Source organism: Cnephaeus nilssonii, assembly GCF_951640355.1.
Source record: "Cnephaeus nilssonii genome assembly, chromosome: 11".
Taxonomy (NCBI): Eukaryota; Metazoa; Chordata; class Mammalia; order Chiroptera; family Vespertilionidae; genus Cnephaeus; species Cnephaeus nilssonii.
The window spans coordinates 30,458,652-30,480,944 of record NC_137082.1 but is presented as its reverse complement, the minus strand read 5'-3'; the positions used below and the strand labels follow the sequence as shown (position 1 = coordinate 30,480,944).

Genomic DNA, 22,293 nt, shown 5'->3' with positions numbered 1-22,293 from the left:
ATTCTGGTCAAGGGCACATGCCCGGGTTACAGCTCCATGTAGGGGGCGAGAAGGAGGCAGCAAATCAATGGTTCTCTCTCATCATTGATGTTTCCATCTCTCTCTCCCTCTCCCTTCCTCCCTGAAATAAATACAAAATATATTTATTTTAAATATATGTAGTGCAGGGGTTGGTGTCCCTATCCCTCTCTCCCCACATTGTTCAAGGGCTAACTGTAATTTTATTTTCTTAAATCCTCACTTGAGGATATTTTTTCCATAGATTTTTAGAGAGTGGAAGAGAAGGAGGAGGGGGAGAGAGACACACATCGAATGGGTGCCTCCCGCACATGGCCCAACTGGGGCCGGAGGATCAAACCTGCAACCGAGGTACGTGCCCTTGACCAGGAATCAAACCTGAGACCTTTTGGTGCTCAGGCTGATGCTCTCACCATTAAGCAACCGGCCAGGGCTTAACTGTAATTTTACATGTCAATTATACTTCAAAACAAATGATAGCAATCTGGGCTGGGCTGTTTTAGGTGAGCAGTTTGCCTGGTGCTTGTTGGGACTTTTTTTAAAAATATATATTTTATTGATTTTTTACAGAGAGGAAGAGAGACGGATAGAGAGTTAGAAACATCGATCAGCTGCCTCTTGCACCCCCCCCCCCCCCACTGGGGATGTGCCCACAACCAAGGTACATGCCCCTGACCGGAATCGAACCTGGGACCCTTGAGTCCACAGACCGATGCTCTATCCACTGAGCCAAACCAGTTCCGGCCTTGTTGGGACTTTTTATTACCCTCAAAAGTCAAACATTTTGCCAGTATGTCTCAGTGCAGGCCTTTTTCTATCAATTTTCTAGAAATAAAAGGTCTTTTCAGCTTAGAAAAGTTTTCTTCTATGTTCCTGTCTAATCTGTGAACAGATTGTTGTTCTTTTCCTCCACTAAAATTATCACATTGGGTCACCATTGTCAATTAAATCTTTGTCCTTTTTCTCTGCATCATAGGAGAGTATCTCAAGTTTTTCTTCATCTTCCACGAATTTAATATTCTTCAGTCATCAACAGTACTCTTTGTATTTAATTGTTATTTTCCTTTCATTTTAGTCAGTTTCCACCCCATCTATCTTGATCTAACTATCTCTTTAAAGTATTCTGTTCTTAGCTTTAGAGAATGTGGTTTTGCATCTTAAGAACACCAGGAAAATAAGAAAATACCATAACTGACTCTGTTTTAATATATATGAAAATCTTGATAAAGTAGACCATCTTCTGGGAAATAAAACTACAAAAATAAGAAAGAGGTTGAGCCTGGCTGGTGTGGTTCAATGGTTGAGCATCAGGTCATGGTTCGATTCCCCTTTAGGGCACATGCCCAGGTTGTGGGCTTGATCCCCAGTGTGGGGCATGCAGGAGGCAGCCAATCATTGATTCTCTCTCATCATTGATGTTTCTAACTCTCTCTCCCTCTCCCTTCCTCTCTAAAATCAATAAAAAATATATATATATTTTTAAAAAGATTGAAAATATTATCCAAGAAATATGTCCAAAAAAAGACTTGGGACTCAGATGGTTTAATGACAGAATTCTCTAAATTTGCTATAAATAGATTTGCTGTAAATCTAAAAGAGCCAGAAAAGTTAGAATGCTATTTTATTTTCTGATGCCACAATTCCCCTTTACACCAATTCCCAAAAAAGATAGCATAGTTCAGCCCTGGCCAGGTGGCTCAGTTGGTTGTAGCGGCGTCTGGTATACCAAAAGGTTGTGGGTTCAATTCCCAGTTGGGGCATGTATGGGAGGCAACCCATCAATGTTTCTTTCTCTATATATATAAAATCAATAAAAACATACCCTCAGGTGAGGATTAAAACACACACACACACACACACACACACACACACACACACACACAAAAAACAAACCCAACAACAGAGAGAGCATATTTTTTTTTTTGGAGGGGGGGAATTCCTAAATACAAGTCAAGGTAATAAAATTAAATAACATCTATATATACAATCTATCCTATATAATCCTATATAAGAAAGAGCTAATATGCAAATGGTCATCACGCCCTCACGATGTCATGCCATACTGCTCAGACACTCAACACTGGGGAGAGAGGAATGGGACCCAGCCAGGCACAAATGAGCTCTCAAGAGAGGAATGGGGACTAGCCAGGCTGCGACCCGGGAGAGGGACAAGCCGCCTGCCCCACGGTCCCGGGAGCCAGTGCCTGTGGCCTGGGCAAAGCCACCTGCCCACGGTCCCCTGCAGCTGTGGCCAGCCTGGGCAAAGCCAGGTCCTGGGTGCCTGCGACCTGCGGGAATCCTGGGCCCCGGATGCGGGGCGAGGCAGAGGCGGTTAGGGGCGATCAGGCCAGCAGGGGAGCAGTTTAGGGGCAATCAGGCTGGTAGGGGAGCAGTTAGGGGCGATCAGGCAGGCAGGCAGAGGGTTTAGGGGTGATTAGCCAGGCAGGCAGGCGAGCGGTTAGGAGCCAACGGTCTTGGATTGCGAGAAGCGGTCGGACATCCCCTGAGGGGTCCCGATTGGAGAGGGTGCAGGCTGGGCTGAGGGACCCCCTTTCCCTCCCATGCATGAATTTCGTGCACTGGGCCTCTAGTATATATATAAAAGGCTATGTGACTGACCGTATGTCTGTCTGACCATCTGACACATATGACGTGCACTGGCAATTTAAGATAAATGTTGAGCCCTAGCTGGTTTGGCTCCATGGATAGAGTGTCTGCCTGTGAATTGAAGGGTCCTGGGTTCAATTCCTGTCAAGGGCACATGCCCAGGTTGTGGGCTCATCCCCACTGGGGGGTGTGCAGGAGGCAGCCGATCAATGATTCTCTCTCATTATTGATGTTTCTATCTCTCTCTCCCTATCCCTTCCTCTCTGAAATCAGTAAAAATATATTAAAAAAAATAAAAATAAATGTTGACTCGAGCATGCACGATACATATAAAGCTCTCGCTGGCGCCAATCGCAAGCATGTTTCGATCTGTCATTGTTGATTGTGAATTTGGTTGTTTTTGTTGACATTCTGAAGCTGAAAGTGGCGATTTTCACACTTATTTGAGTGATGATTCCATCGATTCAACGGTTGATGCCGAAAAGGGAAATTTTCCCATCGAATTTCTTAATAGTATTACTCCTTCAGGAATGCCGTGTCATAAATTAAAATTGAAAGTGGGTGCAATAATCATGCTACTGAGAAATCTTAATAGTAAATGGGGTCTTTGTAATGATACTAGATTTATTATCACAAGATTGCGACCTAACATAATCAAAGCTGAAGTATTAACAGGATCTGCGGAAGGAGAGGTTGTTCTGATTCCAGGAATTGATTTGTTCCCATCTGACATTGGCCTCCCATTTAAATTAATTCAAAGACAGTTTCCCGTGATGCCAGCATTTGCGATGACTATTAATAAATCACAAGGACAAGCTCTAGACAGAGTAGGAATATTCCTACCTGAACCCGTTTTTGCACATGGTCAGTTGTATGTTGCTTTCTCTCGAGTTCGAAGAGCGTGTGACGTTAAAGGTTGTAAATACTTCACAAGGGAAATTAGTCAAGCACTCTGGAAGTGTTTTTACTCTTAATGTGGTATACAAGGAGATATTAAAATAAGTTTAATCAATTTATCAGTCATTTTTATCAATGTTTTTGTTGTTTTTTATATCATGTCTTTGTTGTTATATCATGTTGTTATTGTTTACTTATTAATCAATTTATATATTATTTTCATATATATTTTACTAATTTTCTTTCATCTCTGACACTTCTATTATAGAGAAAGGGCGAATAGTGATATTAAAATATTTCTTCTAATTAATTTCCTTTCAATATGCACAAATCTGTGTACCGGACCACTAGTTGTATATAAAATGAAAAATCCATGAGTTTGTTAAATAAGAAAAAAAAATCAGAGATGCCAAAAAGTCGTCCAAAAATCAGTACCCATAAAGAACCCTCATAATTAACCAGGAGTGATTGAAATTAAGATTCGATAGTTTGTGCTACCTTGACATCTGGTGAAAGCAGGAGGGCCTTGAATGGCCTAACTGAAAGTTGCCCTAGCCAAACAATCTTTATCTAATGAACCAGGTGCAGCTAGCTCCTCCTTATCTCTGAGTATTGGGTTTCAGTCTTTGCCAGCCTGTGGAATTATTCAAACAAGCCAATAGCCTTCCCTGCAGGAACCAGGTGTCACCTCACTTTCTTACTGCTACAAAGCCTGCCCCCCACATCCTCTGGTTGTTCACTATAGTCCCAAGAGATCCACCTGTGTAGCCATGTATGGCTTATAATGTCCTCCTCCCTTGAACTGTGAGAATATATAACTAATAAACTGCTGTCAAACTCACCTGCCCAGTGTCAGATATTGTGTCTTGTCATCCCCATAAACCTAGGGTGGGAATCGGGAATCCCTCCCTCACCAATGGAATAAAGGGGGAGGCAATTAAAACAATCTATCCTCTCAATAAAGCTGGGAAAACAAAAAATAAGAAACAAGAATCTATTGCTCGTCGCACATTCAATTCTTATAAGTATATCTCTAGTGACACATGATTTCGCTCATCTAGGGGAAATGATGAACAACATAGACTGATGAACAAGAACAGATCCAGAAACAAGGAGGCATCGATCGGACTATCGGGCCTCAGAGGGAGGATAGGGGAGGGTGGGGGGAGGGGGGAGAGATCAACCAAAGGTCTTGTGTGCATGCATATGAGCCTAACCAATGCTTAAGTTCAACAGAGGGTTGGGGCATCCATGGGGAGGGGTGTGGGAAATATGCTAGAGGGGTGTGGGAGGGGTGTGTCCGGGGATGAGGACAAATATGTGACACCTTAATCAATAAAGAAATTAAAAAATATATATATAAAATAAAATAAAATAAAATAAATAAAAACATAAAAAAAAAAAAGAAACAAGAATCTATTAGACTGACAAAAATTAAAGACTGATGACAGCCCGGCCGGTGTGGTTCGGTGGTTGAGCATCGACCCTTGCACCAACAGGTCTCTAGTTTGATTCCTGGCCAGGGTAAATGCCTGGGTTTTTGGCTCCATCCCCAGCAGGGAGCCGTGCAGGAGGTAGCCGATCACTGTTGTTTCTCTCTCTCCCTCTCCCTTCCTCTTTCTGAGAACCAATTAAATATATATTTAAATATATTTTTATTGATTTCAGAGAGGAAGGGAGAAGAGAGATAGAAACATCAATGCTGAAAATAATTGGATCAGCTCCCTCCTGCACGCCCCCTATGGGGGATCGAGTCCGCAACCCGGGCATAGGCCCTTGATCGGAATCGAACCCAGGACCCTTTAGTCCGAAGGCCGAGGCTCTATCCACTGAGCCAAACCAGCTAGAGCTATATATATATATTTTAAAAGACTGATGTTATCCCATGTTGGTGATGGGGTAGTGAAACAAGAACTCAGTGTTTCTGAGTATAAATTGGTACAAACTTTTGGAAGGACAATGGGTAACATAAAAATGTGAAATGTGTATGTTCTTGGACCCAGCAATTCCATGTCTGAAGAGGAATGCTATCGCAAGTAATATAACAGATATATGAAGTCACTGATGTACTGATTGTAATAGCAACATCAACAAAAATTACGCTAGAGACAACATCTAGGCCACAGTTGTATTTCAGCTCCAGGCCCAGAAAAACAGCAAAACCAAATAAGCTACACCATGGCTGACCTCAGGACCAGCTGCATTGAATAATGACCCTCACCAGCTGCATTGAATAATGACCCTCACCAATCAATCAGTGGAGACCTCAACCTTGAAAGGACACAACTAGAAAGCTACTGAATATTCTATTGAGATTTACCTCTAGGACCTCCCCTAAAATCTCCACCCTTAAAACCCTCAGGAGGAGGACCCAGCCTGAGTTCTCCCTCCCACCCTCTCTCCCTCCCTCCCTCCCGGGAGCATGCCAGCACCTTTTCCCTCTCCCTCCCCTCAGGTCCATCACCTTTACCTTCTTCACTTCTAAGCTCCAAGGGCCCTTCATTGGCCTCTACAACCTCTTTGCTACACCCATTTTGTCTACAAATTACTTCTACTTCTATGATTCTCTAAATAAATGTTCTCTTATAGTTTGAGAAAAAAATTAAATACATCAATCTATTAATAGAAGATTGATTAAATGAATCACAATACATTCAATGCAATGTAACAATAGAGAGCTATTTAAGCCGAAACTGGTTTGGCTCAGTGGATAGAGCGTCAGCCTGCGGACAGAAAGGTCCCGGGTTCGATTCCGGTCAAGGGCACGTACATTGGTTGCGGGCACATCCCCAGTGGGGGGCGTGCAGGAGGCAGCTGATCGATGTTTCTCTCTCATCGATGTTTCTGACTCTCTGTCTCTCTCCCTTCCTCTCGGTAAAAAAATCAATGAAATATATAAAAAAAAAAAAAAAAAGAAAAAGAAAACTATTTAAAAGGATGACATGGATGCTCTGGCTGAGAGTGTCAGCCCCAGCACTGAAGGGTCTTGGATTCCTGGTCAAGGGCACATACCTGGGTTTCGGGTTCACACCCTGCCCCTGGTTGGGGCATTGTGGGAGGCAATCAGTCTCTCTCTCCCCCTCTCCCTCCCTCCCTCCCTCCCTCTCTCTCAAAAAGCAATGGAAAAAAATATCCTTAGGTGAGGATTAGCAAAACAAAAAAAGATATAGATGTCTATGTACTGACATAGAAAGGTGACTATATTAAGTGAAAAAAAGCAAGCAACAGAATCACATGTATGTATATTATACTCTAGTTTGTCTATTATTTTAAAGCCAATATATACATATACATGCATAAAAAAGTCTGGAAAGATACACAAAATTATTAACAGTGGCTACCTTGAGATGGTGGGATTGCAGGGGGCATAGCAGAAGGCAGGGCTCTATCAATTCTATAATGTTTGCATTTTCAAAACATGTATTACATATATATATATATATATATATATATATATATATATATATATATATATATATATATTTTATTGATTTCAGAGAGGAAGTGAGAGGGAGAGAAAGTAGAAACATCAATGATGAGAGAGAATCACCGATTGGCTGCCTCCTGGACTCCCCCTACTGGGGATCAAGCCCGAAACGCGGGCATGTGCCCTTGACTAGAATCGAACCTGGGACCCTTCAGTCCGCAGGCTGACGCTCCATCCACTGAGCATGTATTACTTTTTTTAAAAAGTAAAGAAGTTTTTTAAAAAGAATAAGCAGGTAAATATTTGCTCAAAATCCCTGCCCCAATGGAATTCGTGTTTTAATGGGAGGAGAGAATAAGTAAAACATAATGATTAGAAGGTACTAAGTATAAAGAAGTTGAGATTACTGGGGAAACCCGATTCTGGATAAGGTGACATTCAAGTTGCAGACTTGGAGTGGAGGAAACAAGCCAAGTATAAATCTGGAGGTTTCTAGGATGCAATCCTTTTATCTATAAAAATAAAGGAGCTTTTCTTTTTCAATATTTTCTTGTTTTGTTGCACTAAAGCTCCCAAATGGAAAAAAGCTACTTAAAAATTATTTTAATTACAATTTTTTAATAAGACCAATAACTAAAGAAGGAATTGAAGATCTACCTTTTTAAATGACACTAGCCCTAGATTGTTCTATGGCTGAGTTCTACCCAATCTATAAAGAGATCATTCCAAAGATGAAAAGCTCCCAGATGAACTTTATAAAGGTAGAATAATTTTTTTGTTGTGTTAGTCCTCACCTGAGGGTATTTTTTCCATTGATTTTTAGAGAAAGTGGACGGGAGGGGGACAGACACAGATAGATAAACATCGATGTGAGAGAGACACATCAACTGGTTGTCTCCTGCATTCACCCCAACTGGGCCTGGATTAAGTCTGCCCTTTACCTAACTGAACCTGTGGCACTTTAGTCCGAGGGCCGATGCTCTATCTACTGAGCCAAACCAGTAGCCAAGGTAGAATAATCTTAATGCCAAAATCTGACAAATGATAGAAAAGAAAATTATGATTATTAATCTAATCATCTGTCTTCCTCACTACCTTGCAGCATCACGTAGGCAGGATTCTTTTTAAAAACTTCATATCCCCATCTGGTAAGCAGAATAAAGGCCCCAAAGATATCCAAGTCCTAATCCCCAGAACCTGTGGCTATGTTAGGTTACATGGCAAAGAATTGAGGTTGTAGATAGAATAAAGCTTCTAATCAGATAACCTTAAAACAGGGAGATTATCCTGGATTATCTAGGAGAGCCTATGTAATCACAGTCCTTAAAAGTGGAGGAGAGAGGCAGAAGAGAGGGAGGAGATCTGGTTATGGAAGATTTGTTAGAGAGATGCAACATAGCTGGCTTTACAGATGAAGGAAGGGGGCCATTAGCCAAAGAATGTGGTAGCCTCTTGAAGAAGAAAAATAGCTCCCGCCTAGCCGGTTTGGCTCAGTGGATAGAGCATCGGCCTGTGGACTGAAGGGTCCCGGTTTCCATTCTGGTCAAAGGCACATGCCTGGGTTTCGGGCTTGATCCCCAGTAGGGGGCGTGCAGGAGGCAGCCAATCAATGATTCTCTCTCATCACTGATGTTTCTCTCTCTCCCTCTCCCTACTTCTCTGAAATCAATAAAAATATTTTTTTAAAAAGGAAATAACTCCTAAAAGGAACAGAGCCCCACCTTGATTTTAGACCAGTAAGACCCATGTTGGACTTCTAACCTACAAAACTATAAGATAATAAATTTGTGTTGTTTTATACCATTTAGTCTGTGGGAATTTGTTACAGCAACAATAGAAAACTAATGCAAGCATAAAATAAGACACTCAACATTTATTTGCTGAATGATGAATGAAACTGCAAAATCTCTGTCTATAAATATTGGGTTAAAGAAAGAAATAGATCATTACTCAGCTTTAATAATTTTTCAACTCATGGCCAATCTTGTAAATAACCATTTTTTGAAAAGACAAGTTGTATTAAATGGCTCTCCAATCACAGGCTTGTCAATAATAGGCCTTGAAGGTGCATCAAAAAGAGAAGTTGTGATAGAACCAAACTGAACTGAACTAGACTCTACAGGGAGCAAGTGGCATCAAAGATACCTGTTGGGCTGGGCTATGAAGACTAGGTACCCAGAACAAGCATAACAAGCATTTTATAACTTGGAAATTAAAAAAAAATCAAAACTTATCTGATTGGTTGGAATCAACAGTCAAGATTCCCTGATGTAAGGAAAATAATCTCACTATAAAAGAGGGGCCACGCTGGCCAGGTAGCTCAGTTGGCTGGGGCATCATCTGTTCCTTCCCCCATCCAACTAGACTGTGGGCTCCCAGATGGCCTTCCAAACAATGCATGTGACGCCTAGCTCCGGGTGACTCCAAGTGCCATTTGCTAACAGAAGTAGCAAAGTCACACTTTACTTGGAATTTAGGATCTACAGCTAATGCTTATGATAACAAATGAGTCTAAATCACCCCTGACAAGCCCTCAGGAACACTCCACCCTGGAACCTGATGTTCTGTCTCCCCATCACCATCCACATATAACTTCCTCCTAGACTGGAACACAAAGCTGCCTCCTCCACCACCAGGCATCAGAGGAAGTAGGTGGTTTATGTTCAGGGGCCACCTTGCATAAGGAATACACATTTAAACACATGCCTCACCCTCAGCACAGCAGGATACTCATGCTATGAATAGTCCACAGGAACTAGAGTGACTGACCCTACAGGAGACACACATCTCCCATCTTACACCCACTCCCGAGCATATGGTCCTCATATCCACTAGTGGGCGGAATCACCACACCATTTAGACTTGTCAAATATGTGGAGCTGAATTCATGTGATGTGCTGTATGAGGCAATGCCCCTCCATGGCACAATTCTATCCTGCTCAAGCAGGTCCTCCTCTTCCCTCCACCTGCCCCACAAGCAACTGGCCCTGCCTCTCACCCTCCCTGACCTCCCTCTTAAAGGCTAATGTTCCCTAGGACTCTTTCCTTGGCACAGCTTATTACTTCTCTTCCTAAGGGCTCTCAGGTTTCCTTCCTTTTTTATTTTTTTTAAATGTTTTTATTGATTTCAGAGAGAGAAAGGGAGAGGGGGAGAGAAAGAAACATCAATGATGGGAGAGAATCATTGATCAGCTGCCTCCTGCATGCCCCCACTGGGGACCAAGCTGGCAATCTGGGCATGTGCCCTGACCAGAAATCGAATCATGACCTCCTGGTTCATGTTCCACCACTGAGCCACACCAGCCAGGCTCAGCCTTTCTTAGGGCTCCTGAATCCATATAAAAAACTGGGGGGGGCGGGGGGGGGCGGCGTCCCTCAGCCCTGCCTGCGCCCTCTCGCAGTCTGGGAGCCCTCGGGGGACGTCGGACTGATGGCTTAGGCCCACTCCCAGCTGTCAGTCGGACATCCTTAGTGCTGCTGCGGAGGTGGGAGAGGCTCTCGCCACCACCACTGCGCTTCCCAGCCATGAGTCTGGCTGAGCGGCACTCCCGCTGTGGGAGCTCACTGACTACTAGGGAGCAGCTCCTGTGTTGAGCGTCTGCCCCCTGGTGGTCAGTGCGCATCATAGCGACCGGTTGTTCCGCCATTCGGTAGATGTGCATATTAGGCTTTTATTATATAGGAGGATGGTGAAACCTCCCTCCTGTTAGGGGAGACATGGTCCAAGAGGTTTTTCACTTTTGCTCTTGGAAGGATGAAGGAAGAACAGAAAGATCTCCTCCAGACCTTGGGAGCTTGGCTTGCAGGATACGAAGGAACACAATAAATTTTCAGTTTTTTGTGTGTTTTTTGAATGAATGGATGCTTGATAAAAAGAGAACTTCCATTTGCTTCCATAGGACACTCCACCCTCTCTCCCACCCTCAATCCTCAGGTACTTTCTGAGGCTTAGATTTCACCTGCTCATTTGGGATCCCAGGCCAGGCCTTCCGCCACATGAAGCCACACCAAGCTCAGCAGTGCTCACATGCCTTTAATCTAGAACTGCCTAGCCACACTCCATCACTGCCCCAGGATGGTGGAGAGGGATAAAGATGTATGGTCAGGTAGGCCGTGCCAGCTCTGAGTCCAAGAGGGAAGGCCTAGGTCAGGCTGGGGCCTGGGCAGGGGGCTCCTGGCCCCAGGCAATGAGGGAGTTGCTGGCCTGAGCAAGCTCAGTGATGGACACCCGGCCCCGCTGTCGGATGAAGTTAGCCACAGCAGCCAGTTCCTCGGGGGTTATGTAGATGAACTTGCCCCGGTCGTCAATCACACCTGTGGGGACACACAGGTTGTGGGGCTGAGCCTTCTGGGCCCTTCTCATCTGGCCTGAGATGCCCTCCCACCTCTTCACAACTGGCTCCAAGCCCTCCAGGCCTGCCTGCCTGCTCAGCCTTTCCTGGCTGCATCTAATCCTGGCTAGGTGTCAAATCAGGCTTCCTTGCCTGTCCTGGGACCCTGAGCCATCCCTGGGTGGCACGTCCTCCTTCTAACAGTGTCCCCTGTTCAGTGTCCATCATTGCACACCGTTCCCCCCACCCTCGGCTATGATTCTGCCTCTACAACAAGTATCTGGAGCCCTCTGTGGTTAGACACTCCCCAAAGCCAAGACCTGTAGTGATTGATTCTCATCCTCTCACCTGTCAGAGTCCCCTCAGCCAGCAGGTCCTGAATGCGGTTTATGGTGTCCTGTGAGGAGAACAATTCTCAGAGTAGAGACGGGTGCTGACATCCCCAGAAAAGGCACCTGCAACCTCCCTGCCACCACAGCCAAATCTCCTCCTCCCCACTCTCATGGCTGCTCCACCATCCAATGTGACTCTGCTTCTCTTCTGGAGGGTATCAGGGAAGAAGAGGCTGGGGCCCTACAAGACCCCAAGAGAGGCACTTTTCCAACCAGGAGAGGAGCAGTGGTGACATTTGGCCATGAAGGCTGGTACAGCCTGTTTTCAAGAGTTGTCAAGGTAACTAGACTTGGGCTGCTTCAGTTACAGGGGTTGCTGGAGTGATAGGACTTTATTCTTTTCTCCTCTGCCTGTTCTTCCATCTAGCAGAAAGGCAGGGTTCTAGCTTGGAAAAATGCCCCTTGGATATTTAAAGAGAATGTGACTCCTCATTCATAAGATAAAAATATATTTGAAAATGCAAAAAACAACAACACCACAAAACAAAACACACACACCAAAACCCCTGCAGGATTCTTGGGGTGCCAAGAGAGTCCTCCTCTCTACTCCCTCCTGGTTGGGGCAGAGTAGAGGGGGCAACAAGACTCTCCATCTTTAGGGCAGCCCCCCTCTGACAGCCACACTCCACACAGCAGGCCATCCTCCAGGGCTTACCTGAGTCCGCAGGCCCACCTGGGAAGCCAGGTCTTCCAAGAGCACAACCTTGGACTGCTACAAAGAGAAAGAATAAAAGGAGGGAGGCTAAGTGGGCAAATCCCCCTCAATACACACTGAGGTTTGCATTCTGATCTGATCTGCTTTGGGTGCCTGGGTAACTGTATACTAGTAGATTCCTGTGGAAAAGCCTTAATCACCTCACACACTCACTCACACACTCTCCCAACCATGCATACACCGAGACACACACACTCATAAACTCTCCCTTTCCCCTGCTTGTGGAGAGGTATCTGCCTAAACTACCACCTGGCCCACAGGCTCCATCCTGGGCTGGGCACCAATCTGAGACACACACACGTGGGGAGTCAAGCACAGCTGCCACCTTCTCTGGTAGCCAGCTGCATCTTTTTTAACATCACAGACAGGTTGGAAGGGGAAGCACCATAAGATGAAGGGATGGGGTGACAGTCACCAAAAACGATTTTAATTTTTTAAAAATATGTTTTTATTGATTTTAGAGAAAGGGAGAGGGAGAGAGAGATAGAAACATCGATTTGCTGCCTTTTGCAAGCCCCCTACTGTGAATCGAGCCTGCAACCCAGGTATGTGCCCTGGCTGCAATGGATCAGTGCACGGGACGATGTTCAACCAACTGAGCCACACCGGCCACACCCAACAAAAAGCTATTTTAAAAACTATCTCCAGGACTATTTGCTGAGGACCTGCCAGGACAACACACTGAGAAGGTGTGGGAAATACAATGGTGACCAAAACATTGAACTCACAGACGGACAGGGGAGACAGGCAAGAATCTGGAGAGAGACACACACACACACACACACACACACACACACACACACACACACACAGAATCTGGACAAGGAGAGAGCAGATAAAAGGGCGCAACAAGCCCTGGCTGGTTTGGCTCAGTGGATAGGGCATCAGCCTGTGGACTGAAGGGTCCTGGGTTCGATTCTGGTCAAGGGCACATGCCTGGGTTGTAGGCTCGATCCCCAGTACGAGGTGTGCAAGAGGCAGCCAATCAATGATTCTCTCTCATCATTAATGTTTCTATCTCTCCCTCACCCTTCCTCTCTGAAACCAATAAAAATAAGAAAAAAAAATTTTTTTTCAAAAAAAGGCACAAGCAGGGGTCTCAGTAGAGGCAGTATGGCTCATTCCACCTTGCCTTTGCTTACCCCCGCTATGCCCGGAGACCCCCACACTTCTTCTCACCATCCTCTTCACACCGTCCAAGGCACTGGGCCCACCCTTAAAATAACTCTTGCTAACGTTCTCAGTACTTTCCACACCACAGCCATGTTCCACATGCTTCCCTCAAACCCTCAGCAGAGCCTTTAGTTCTGGGTGGGGTAGGGGTGTGCAGCTGAGAGTCCACTGCTGGGTCCTACCCATGCATCTGCCCCTGCCTCCCCCACAGACAGACAGCATATGATGCTAGAGAAGGCAGCCTTGTATGTTTCCGTGATTCTTTCATAGCAAACGAGCTGGGGGAGGAGTGACACAGTGACACCTCCCGGGCTGAGATGGCATGTGACTGTTCTAAATGCCAAACTGAATGTGCAAGCAGGAAGGCAAGCGAGCGGCAGCTGGACAGGGAACGGGCAAGCACAAGGTGACCTGGCCAGCTGGCCTCTACCTACAAAGCAGGGGGTGGGTGCTGGGTTCTCAGAGGCAGCTCAGAGTGGGAACACAAAGTCACCCCAGGTGGCCCCTGAGGTGCTGGGGCCAAAAATCAGCTTGGAAAAATAAACCAACAAAAAACCTAGCCCTGATCAGAAAGGAGAGTGGACCGATTGACAAAAACGAGTCAGACCTACGCCTCACATAACTATGCTGGCACAATAATGTGCCACCAGTTCTGACACACTAAGAGAACAGGGCTCACCCCCTTGGAGCCAGGAGGGTGGGATGGGAGGGCTGGATTCTGAAAGGCCTCCTTCTCCCTGCGGACAGAATCTCTGGGACAATCAGCACAGGCTGGAAAGACCTCTAAGGTCCAGAAGAGTGTGGAGATCCACCAGAAGGTGGTTCCTCCGGAGCCATGGAAAGTGAGGGCTGGAACTGCGGGGGCCTTGTCTCAGGTCTCTGCAGAGGACAGGGCGAGCTAAAGCGGACGGAGGGCTTCCGGGAGGAAGGACACAGGGCCACGGTGCTGCCCACCGGGTAGATGGGGACAGAAAGCTCCAAACGGCAGCAGGGAAGTGTGAGATGTCCTGCCCAGGCTGCAGCCCTCACTCACGTGTGCCAGGGTGGAGAATGGGCCCATGGGAGGGGAATGGGCACAGCCGAGGGAGCTTTCTTCCTCTAGGGAAACCCCAGCCCCCACCTGCTGGGAGGCATCTAAACCCTGCTCTCTTTCAGGAGGTGGGGGAGGATTATGCAAGCCCTGTTCCTTGGCACCCCCAAGTCCCACCCCCACCCCCGCTCCCTCTGTACTCTATCCCTCAGCCGCCTCTGCTTCTCTGAGCTGCTCTTGAAAACCTCTCACATCCTTCGTGGGAGAGAAGTTGCTTAGCAGCAAAGCAGAGCAGGACAGTGCCTATGCTTATGCGACCCAGAGCAGCACCTGGGGGGCCTGTGCATAGAAGGGGACATGCCTGCCACCCTGCCCTAGATTCCAAAGGAAGCAGCATCATTTTTGCCCCACCCCCAAGACCCAAGTTCCAGGTCAGGAGCACATGGCAGGGATGCTTGTTTCAAGTCAGTGGAGACTCTGGGTGACAAACTGACAGAAAACACACATAAATAAACTTGAAAATACAGTGACTCACTGAGCACGAGGTCTGAAGAGCAGGGAAACTGTCAAACCCTGAGTGTGAGGAAGCGATCAAAGGCTCATGCCTCCCACACAGACCCAGGTCCTTCTCCACCTTCGGGGTCAGAGAAGAGACACTCCTGGCCATGACCCTGGCAGCTCAGCCCCTCTCGGTCCTACTGCCCACACTTGCATGAGCTTGAAACTCCTACAGCCCCCACTTGGATCGGTTCCGTCTAGGCCTTGAGAACACACATCTCTCACACACACACACACACACACACACACACACACACACACACACACACAGCAGGAAGCTGACACCATGCTCTGCTCTTTGGCTTCTTACCTTAATGTAGTTGATGAACTCTGTCAGGAAGCTGTGGGACTAAAGGGGGAGAGAAGCCAGAGTGAGTGTCGCCCTTGCAGAGGCTGCAGAGGCTTACCCACCTGCCCACCTGAGTGCCACCTGCCTGTGTGCTTGCTTGTGTGCCCGCCCAACCACCTGCATGTGCCACCCACCTCCGCCAGCAGCACAGCCTCCCACAGGGAGGGTTTTGGAAGCACCACCTCTCCTGAGCACAAGGCCTCTCGCTGCTAGAGCTTGCTGGTCATCATGCCCACCCATCTCTCACTGCCTAACTGGGGAGGCAGGTGAAGAGCAGCAGGGTGTCTGGGATGCGATGGCCAGCCTTGGGTCTGCCAGAGGCCTGCCTTGGTGGGGGGAGGGAGGGTTTCGAAGGAGTGGCAGGCCCACCTGTTCCTCAGTCATGGTCTCGCCCACGCCCTCCTCCTCCACCACGAAGGCCTCCTTCAGTTTCAGGTACTCCTCATGCTCCCGCTGGGCCTGCTCCTCCCGGGCTTTCCTCTCCTCCTCCTCCTGTGGACACAGAGTGGGCAAGAGTCAGGTATTTGGGCACAGGTGCTCACCCCATCCCTGTTCTGGTCCTTGCTGCCCCCACAGGGCATCAGTCATACTGCTCAGCCCTTTCTTAGGGACAGAGCTCCTTCAAGATCCCGATCCCTTTGGCCCCATGTTGAACAGAAGACAGAGGCCCCTCTTGTCATAGTTCCATGACCCCTCCCACAATATTCTCCCATCACCCTCTCCCTCTGTTCCTGTCATGTTCAAACAAACGCCTAAGGCTTCATATCCTCACCATCCATTCACACTCCGGACCACTCTATCTGGCTTCTGTGTACCCAGCTCCTCTGAAGCAACTCCTGCTACCATCTCGCCCATGCTCTTAATCCCACCAAACCCAAAGGACAACCATCGCCTCCCAGTCCTGTCTTCTCAGTGGGACTGGGCAGAGCTGGCCACTCCCTCTCCTCCCTTGGCTTCCAGACCCCACCTCTCCTGTACTTCCTCCTGCTCCTCGGGCCATTCTTTCCGCCTCCTCCCTTTTCCATTCTTTCTCCATGCCCAATAACCATTTTCTGCCACAGTTGTATCCCTGCCCAAATCTCTACTCCCAAGCACATGACTGCCCACATGACACACTCATTGGGCTGTCACACAAGCACCTCAAATTGAATTATGTTCTAGAAGGACCCTGTGATCTATTCCCCACACGTCTGATCCTCCTCCTGAGTCCCTGGCTCAGTGCGTCAGTCAGAAATGAGGTCCCATCTCCACTGGCCAGTGGCCCCAGTCAGAAATGAGGTCCCATCTCTACTTAACTTCCAGAAAGCATCTCAGTCCATCCATCACCACCATCACCACCATCACCTAGTACAACAACCTCCCCACAACCTAATCCATTTCCTAGAGCTCTCAGAAAGATCTTTTCAAAACTCGAAGCTCAAGCGGGGACAGGAAATATCCTGATGAGCCTGGAGCACCTTGCAGTGCCAAAAGTAAGAAAACAATGAGAGTATGTCAAAGGTATACAGCAGCCAACTGAAAGAATGGCCAACATTGGAACAATCGCAGCAATAAAATAGATAAAATAGTATTGGATTACAAGACAAAGTATAAAATAAATGGTCATAAGTCCATGTAGGTAAAAATAAACAGTTGAGTATACAGACAGAGAAGAAAAGATAAATCTCCCTTACAAAAGAATTCCAAATACTTAAAAAAAAAAAAGGAATGCTTCACGAATTTGCGTGTCATCCTTGCTAATCTCTGTATCATTCCAATTTTACTAGTAGTATATGTGCTGCCAAAGCAAGCACTCCTAATACTTTTTGTAGATGCTCTCTAAATGAGGCTGGGCATAAATCCCTACCCCTTAAGGGTGGCCTGTGCACAGTGACTTGTTTATGAAGAAGTATGGGAAGGAAAGAGTAACATTACAGTGGAGAAATTTTGTTTCTTAAATTCTAACTCTTCCTAAGAGCTTTCTTTTTAAAAAAATGTTTTTATTGGTTTTTAGAGAGAGAGCAAGGGAGAGGGAGAGAGGGATAGAAACATCGATGAGAGAGAAGCATCATTGATTGGCTGCCTCCTGCACACCCCCTACTGGGTATCGTGACCAGTAATTGAACCAGTGATCTCTTGGTTCATGGATCAACACTCATCTACTGAGACACAGCGGCTGGGCTACAGTGGAGAAATTTGACAAAACCCCAGCCAGGTGATCTAGGTTAACATCACTAGTGACCCGTCAAGTTGATAACATGTACCACTGATATGTTGTGTTGAAGATGGCACTTCGCCTGTGGTCTTCCTGCCAGAAACCCATAACCTCAGTCTAACCATGAGAAAAACATCAGCCAATGCAAATTGAGGAACATTGTACAAAATACCTTCCCAGCACTCTTCAAACAATCAAGTTAATCAAAAGCAAGGAAAGTCTGCTCTAGCTGGTTTGGCTCAATGGATGGAGCATCAGCCTGTGGACTGAAGGGTCCCAGGTTTGATTCCGGCCAAGGGCACATGCCTGGGTTGCGGGCTCGATCCCCGGTGGGGGGAGGGGTGTGCAGGAGGCAGTCGATCAATGATTCTCTCTCATCATTGATATTTCTATCTCTCTCTTCTTCTCCCTTCCTCTCTGAAATCAATAAAGAAATAAAAAAATTAAAAAAAGCAAAGAAAGTCTGAGAAACTGTCACAACCCAGAAGAGCCTAAGAAGACATGACAACGAAGTGTAACGTGGCATTTGGATGGGATCCTGGAAACGAAAAAAGACACTGGAGGAAAACGGATAAAATCTGAATAATGTGCGAGGTTTAGTTAATAATAATACATCCGTATTAGTTGTGAGAAATAGGCCACAATAGGTAAGATGTCAATAACGGGAAACTGAGTGAGGGAGGGAAGAGCCCCGGGACACTGAAGGTGCATTAGCCAGAGTCAATACTTACAAAGGTGAAAAACCCTCTCTGCTAATGCCTCCCTCTGCTGTGTTCCGGTCCCTTCACTACAGCACCCACAGCCAGGCTTTTCTGCCATCCTCAACAATGAAGCCAGTCAGAACCTGAAGGCACAAAGCTATGGGGTCTCCCCAGCGGGGGCAGCCCTGGCTCTTACCCTATATCACAGCACGTCTTTGTGATAGTCTCTTTCTTGGGTACCTGGTTCTCAGAAGGAAGAAAGCATCTGGCAAACCAATGGTCATTAACAACCTTTATTGCTGTGGCCCCCATCCCTGAGCATCTCTTCTATGCCAGGCCCTAAACAGGAACTGGCTCAGGCAGGGTCCACCATCTCTCTCAGTGACCTGTAACAGCCTCAAGGCCCTCAGGATCTAGACACCCCCACCCTTACCTCTTTGACCCCTCTCCTTGCTTACCCTGCTCTAGCCACTCTCACCACCTGAATGTTCTTCAAGTATTCCAGATATGATCGATACAACACAGGCATAAAAATTCCCATCTCAGGCTCTGCTTTTCAGCAGTACCTTTACACAGACTGCACCTAGAACCCAGGGCCAAGTAAACCCGGGCCTGCCCCTGCACCTGGTCTATGGCCAATCTTCTGGGTTGGAGCAGTTGGGGAGCTGCATGGGAAACAAGGATGCCTAGTCAGGTGTCAGAGTCAGGATCTGGGGTCGGCCTCACCTTCTGTTTCTCTTCCAGCCGAAGCCGTTCCTCCTCCTTCTTCCACTCTGCCTCACGCTGGGACTCAAGGCGTTTCCGCTCCTCACGCTCAGCTTCCTCTGCCTGGAGAGAGGTCTTCATAGAGGCACATCCCCACCCCTGGCTAGAGGTTGCCCACCTCCCAAACAGGCCAGGGTAGGCAATGCTTGGGCCAGGCCACAGACCAAAGCTGCAGGAGACAAAACCAGGCAAGCAGCAAACACCAGCCCAGCATGCAAAGATCCTCAAAGGAAGGGTCCACCATAGGGAACAGGGAAGGCAGGGCCCTTTCCCACTTCCCAGAGCTGCACCCCGCCCCTCCTGCTTGCCTCTCGCTGGGCTTTTCGTGCTTGTTTCTCCTCCAGTTTCCGTAGTTTCTTGGCTCCAATTTTCCCTGACAGGTGACTTTCCACTGGCTTCTCACTGTCTTCTTCCTCGTGGGCTAAGCGTGGTTAGAGACACTTCAGGTCCTGGCTAAAGAGGACTGATGATGGATCCACCCCACCCCTTGTCCCTGTCCCTCTCACCCACCTGCAAGTCACTAGCCCAGCTCTGCCCTCCAGAGGCATCTGCCATGAATGCAGAAATTTAAACTCTGGGTGTACTAGTACGTGTATTAGGGGTGGTGGTAGGGTGTGGGGACCAGAGGGCAAGGGAAGAGATAACTTTAGATGCTGCATAGCCATAGAGGGAGGCACCAGGTTCTAATATCTGAATGCCTGCAAATCACAGGCAGGACTGTCTGGGCTTGCAGTTCTGTTTTCTGTCTCTGAGCCAAAGCTCCAGGGAAGGATGTCCCAGGGGAAATTTATCCCCATTCCCCCTCTCCCTCCCATCTCAAATCATCTTCACTGTAGTCAGGAACTGCTGAGGGTTCTGGGCTCAGCCCCTGGCCAGGGTTATTTATCCCTTTGATCCACCAGATCCAACGTAAAAAGATAGCCCAAACCCCAGGATTACCCCAGGGCCAAAGGCCCTGAAAGTTAAAGACTCGCTGATTCCTGAGTAGCAAGGATGTTTGACTCCAAGTCTGAGACAGGAGGAATGGTGCAACAGAGGGCCTCTTATTTGCACTCAAGGGGCTAATTTCCAAAGGTACAAGGGCAAAAGCCCCAAATGCTTCCTCCTCAGTCTCAAGCCAGCTATGGAGCACTGGAAAGGGATATTCTTTTACATAATCCTAAGGGCTCTCTGTTGGTCTCCCAGCACCAGGGATATAGAGGCTCCTGACAAAAGAATATCTGTCCTCAAACTCTTCTCAGGTTATGGGCGACTCTACTCCAGGAACTGCAGAAGCCCTTAGCTCTGGGGTGAGGCTCTCAGGGAATGAATATGCCCTCACCAAGAAGGCTGCTGGAATATAAGGAATGGACTGAGAAACTCTTGTGGTCAATCTAAAGATCCCTGCCCTCCTGCTTGGACACTGAGAACCAAGGTGAAGGAAGAGGGGGTTGGCCCAATGAAATAAGGGTCAGGATCCAGAACTTTTGGTCCCTAGGACTGAAGGCCAAGTCCAAGTCTGGTCACACTCCATCCTATGGCTCCACACCCTATCCTTCTACCCAGCTTTTGGAGTCCTCTCTGCCCCTGAACCAGTTCCCTTCCCCTACAGGCTGTGGCCCCACTCACCTGGGATGACAGCCTCATCCTCATTCTCATCCACCTCCAACCTGGCCACCCGCTGGGCTTGACGCTGGGCCTGCAGGCGGCTGCCCAGGTCCCTGCGGCGCCGGGGTCTAGCCCCAACCCTCTGCTCCTCGGGCGGGGCCACTCGGCCTGCTATTACTGGCTCTTCTCCATTGTGCAGTGGCTCTTGGCCGGCTGTAGGAAGAGAGGAACCATAATGCTGTCGGCACCCCAACCCACCTGATGGCTGGGGAGCAACATCCCAAAAGTCTCATCCTCCCTCAACTCAACTTCCTCCAGGCTCCTAATACCCAGAGCACAAATCCCAACTTTTAAGACCATTGAGACAGTTACAACCCAGACCCACACCTTGGTCTCTGAGCAAGATCACCCTTTGCCTCTTGCCTGTGTTAATACCTTTCCCCTCAAGGTCCCACCTTTCCAGCTGGCCCATCAGATTACCACCCTGATGGAGCAAGATGGAGCTGAAGCTCTACCTCCTCCAGGAAGCCCACCTTGACCCATCCAGACCTCACCCGAATGCCCCTTGCAGGACTGCATTTATTTCTTGCATAACACCACCTAAACGCCATGGTTTTATCTGGCATCTCAACCAGAGAGCCCACTTGGGGGCTGTCTTTCCTTCCAGGAAGATTTGTGGGCTATCTGCCTTACCTCAGCTTCTCTCCCCTGCCATTGGAGCATGCAGGTGCTCCGAGTAGCTTGTTGGCCAGAGAAGGGGAGAGACATTATACACAAAGCCATATGCGGACAAGGGGTGGGGTGAGGAATGAAGGATGTATCTGTTCTATGCCCTGGACGTGATCTTCGGATCGGAGTGCAGAACAGGGAGGAGGGTGCATGGGTGTCTTTTTGAGAGGAAAAAGAGAGAGCTTCAGGCAGTTCTCTCAGTTGCCTCGTGTTCTCTCCAGGTGGTGGGTAGGCAGAAAACACTCAGGTGCCCACTTCTTGGCATCCGCTCCGGAGCCAGCTTTGGAGGAAACTCCTGCGGCCTCAACTACGGGCGCAGAGGGGGATCGCCACAATGAGAGATGGCAGTGTGGTCCGCCAGGGCCCAACCCCTCTGGGTCAGCAGATCTGGAGTGCCCGGGGCCGGGAGAACCGTGTAGGACGCTGCCATCCCGCGGGTTCCAGCACTGCGGTTCCCAGCGGATCGCGTACGTCTACGTTAGCGCAGGAGCAGCCGGACGCCAGGCGGGCGCTGCGGCCGCCCCGCCGGCGTGCAGACGCATGCGCAGGAGCCGCCGCGCGACGGCTTACCAAGGCTCAGGAGGCCGGAAACGCGGCCCCACCGGCCCCGGCGCGGCGACATCTCCTACCTGCTGCCGCTCCGCCTTGTCTGCGAGTCAAGAAGAAGATAAGGCCGACCAGCAGAGCCGCCGCCACCAGGTACACCACGGGGGCCACCATGTCAACGGCTTCCTGTGCGGGGCTAACGCGTCCACCCGGCGGCCCGGGATCTCCCAGGCCCCGCCCCTCGCTCACATGCCACGCCCCTTCCCGTCCTAGA

At 48.1% G+C, this 22,293-nt stretch overlaps 1 protein-coding gene across 1 annotated transcript; it reads right to left on the bottom strand.

Moving 5' to 3' along the window:
- Positions 1-10,962: 10,962 nt before the first annotated feature.
- Positions 10,963-22,257, bottom strand: DDRGK1 (DDRGK domain containing 1). Its single transcript, XM_079783919.1, has 9 exons — positions 22,103-22,257; positions 20,766-20,957; positions 19,466-19,578; positions 19,119-19,220; positions 15,867-15,989; positions 15,459-15,497; positions 12,328-12,384; positions 11,629-11,677; positions 10,963-11,263 (listed from the first exon to the last, which is right to left on the bottom strand). Exons 1-9 carry the CDS (start codon positions 22,191-22,193, stop codon positions 11,097-11,099), a joined length of 933 nt encoding a protein of 310 aa, XP_079640045.1. The 5' UTR covers positions 22,194-22,257; the 3' UTR covers positions 10,963-11,096.
- Between the last annotated feature and the right edge of the window lie 36 nt (positions 22,258-22,293).

Bases quoted from the DNA above. Each gene is read 5' to 3' on its own strand.
- DDRGK1 (XM_079783919.1), bottom strand. From the start codon at position 22,193: ATGGTGGCCCCCGTGGTGTACCTGGTGGCGGCGGCTCTGCTGGTCGGC. The intron at 20,958-22,102 runs GTAGGAGATGTC...CTCTTCCTACAG, and splicing joins ACAAGGCGGAGCGGCAGCAG to CCGGCCAAGAGCCACTGCAC. The intron at 15,990-19,118 runs GTGAGGCCGACC...CTGTGTCCACAG, and splicing joins GGCTGGAAGAGAAACAGAAG to GAGGAGGAGGAGAGGAAAGC.